At 58.4% G+C, this 1,336-nt stretch overlaps 1 protein-coding gene across 1 annotated transcript; it reads left to right on the top strand.

The window, feature by feature from the left end:
* Positions 1 to 233: 233 nt before the first annotated feature.
* LOC115949307 (WASH complex subunit 3-like) lies at positions 234 to 1,333 on the top strand (the record flags this gene model as incomplete). The annotated part of the gene is made up of 2 exons (XM_031065837.1): positions 234 to 447; positions 1,250 to 1,333. Coding segments are annotated over exons 1-2 (269 nt in total), but the record flags the coding sequence as incomplete, so codon positions are not given.
* Between the last annotated feature and the right edge of the window lie 3 nt (positions 1,334 to 1,336).

Raw genomic sequence — 1,336 nt, forward strand, 5'->3', positions numbered from 1 at the left:
GGGGAAAACCGGCAAAATTTGGGTGAAAAATGGGGAATTTGGGGCTTTGGGGTTGTCTGGGGGCACCTGGGCACACGTGGGAGTGAAAAACCAAAAAAAATTCGGTGAAATTTGGGTGAAAAATGAGAAATTTGGGCCCTTTTAAATGTATGTGGATAGGCCACGCCCCTTTTGGCCACACCCACATTGGGAGGGGCTAAATTGAAGCCACGCCCCTACATGGGTGTGGCTTCATTTTGCCCCTCCCCCAGGTATCTCCTGGATGGCTCCGCCTCTTCTGACAGCGAGGGGGAGGAGCCTGAGTGAGGAGGCCCCGCCCCCTTCATGCCCTTCCCCTAAGGTGGAAAAGGGGGCGGGGCCTCCTCAGACGGACAAACCAGAGACTCCGCCCCGTGTGGCGCCAGCCACGCCCCCTGAGTCTGCTGACAGCGAGGACCAATCAGAGGAGTGAGTTTGGAGTGAGGGGGCGGGGCCAGACATGGGATGGGCGTGGTCTAACATAAAGTGGGCGTGGTCACACATGGGGTCGGCGTGGTCATATTTGGAGTGGGTGGAGTCACAGCTGAAGTGGGCATGGCCGCACTTGTGGGCGTGGCCATGTTTTTAATGGGCGTGGCCATGAAGTAACTGCTTGGGATCATCCCTAAGGTGGGCGTGGCCACATTTGAAATGGGCGTGGCCACATTTGAGGTGGGCGTGGCCATGTTTTGAAAGGATGGGGACGCACCCAAAGTGGGCGGAGTTAAACCTTAAGTAAGTGGAATTCCACGAGTGGGCGTGGCCATGCCTTAAATGGGAGGGGCCACACTGAGTGGGTGTGGCCATACTCTACATGGGCGTGGTCTGGCCTTAGGTGGGTGGAGTCACACATTAAGTGGGTGGGATCGCACCTGAGTGGGCGTGGCCACATCTCAAGTAGGTGTGTCCACCCCTGTAGTGGGCGTGGCCATCTATTAAGTAGGTGTGGCCACATCTCAAGTGGGTGTGGCCACACCTGAGGTGGGTGTGGCCGTATTTTAATTGACATTGTCCCACCTCAAGTGGGCGTATCCCCAGTCAAAGTAGGCGTGGCCATCTCCTAAATGGTAAGTGGGCGTGGCCCCCCTGGCCTTCTATGCCAATCCATTCAGTGTGGCCACGCCTTAAGTGTGCGTGTCCCAACATGAAGCGGGCGTGGTCAGCGTTCCAATGGGCGTGTCCTCGAAGTGGGCGTGTCCCCGCTAAGGTGGGCGTGTCCTCCCCGTTCCAGCACCGACCCCTTTGGCGGCTCCACCGAGGAGAACAGCGAGGATGATGATGATGAGGAGGGGGCGGGGCCGCCCCTCCCCCCCCTGCC

The sequence above is a fragment of the Geospiza fortis genome, unplaced genomic scaffold, assembly GCF_000277835.1.
Source record: "Geospiza fortis unplaced genomic scaffold, GeoFor_1.0 scaffold5324, whole genome shotgun sequence".
Classification (NCBI taxonomy): domain Eukaryota; kingdom Metazoa; phylum Chordata; class Aves; order Passeriformes; family Thraupidae; genus Geospiza; species Geospiza fortis.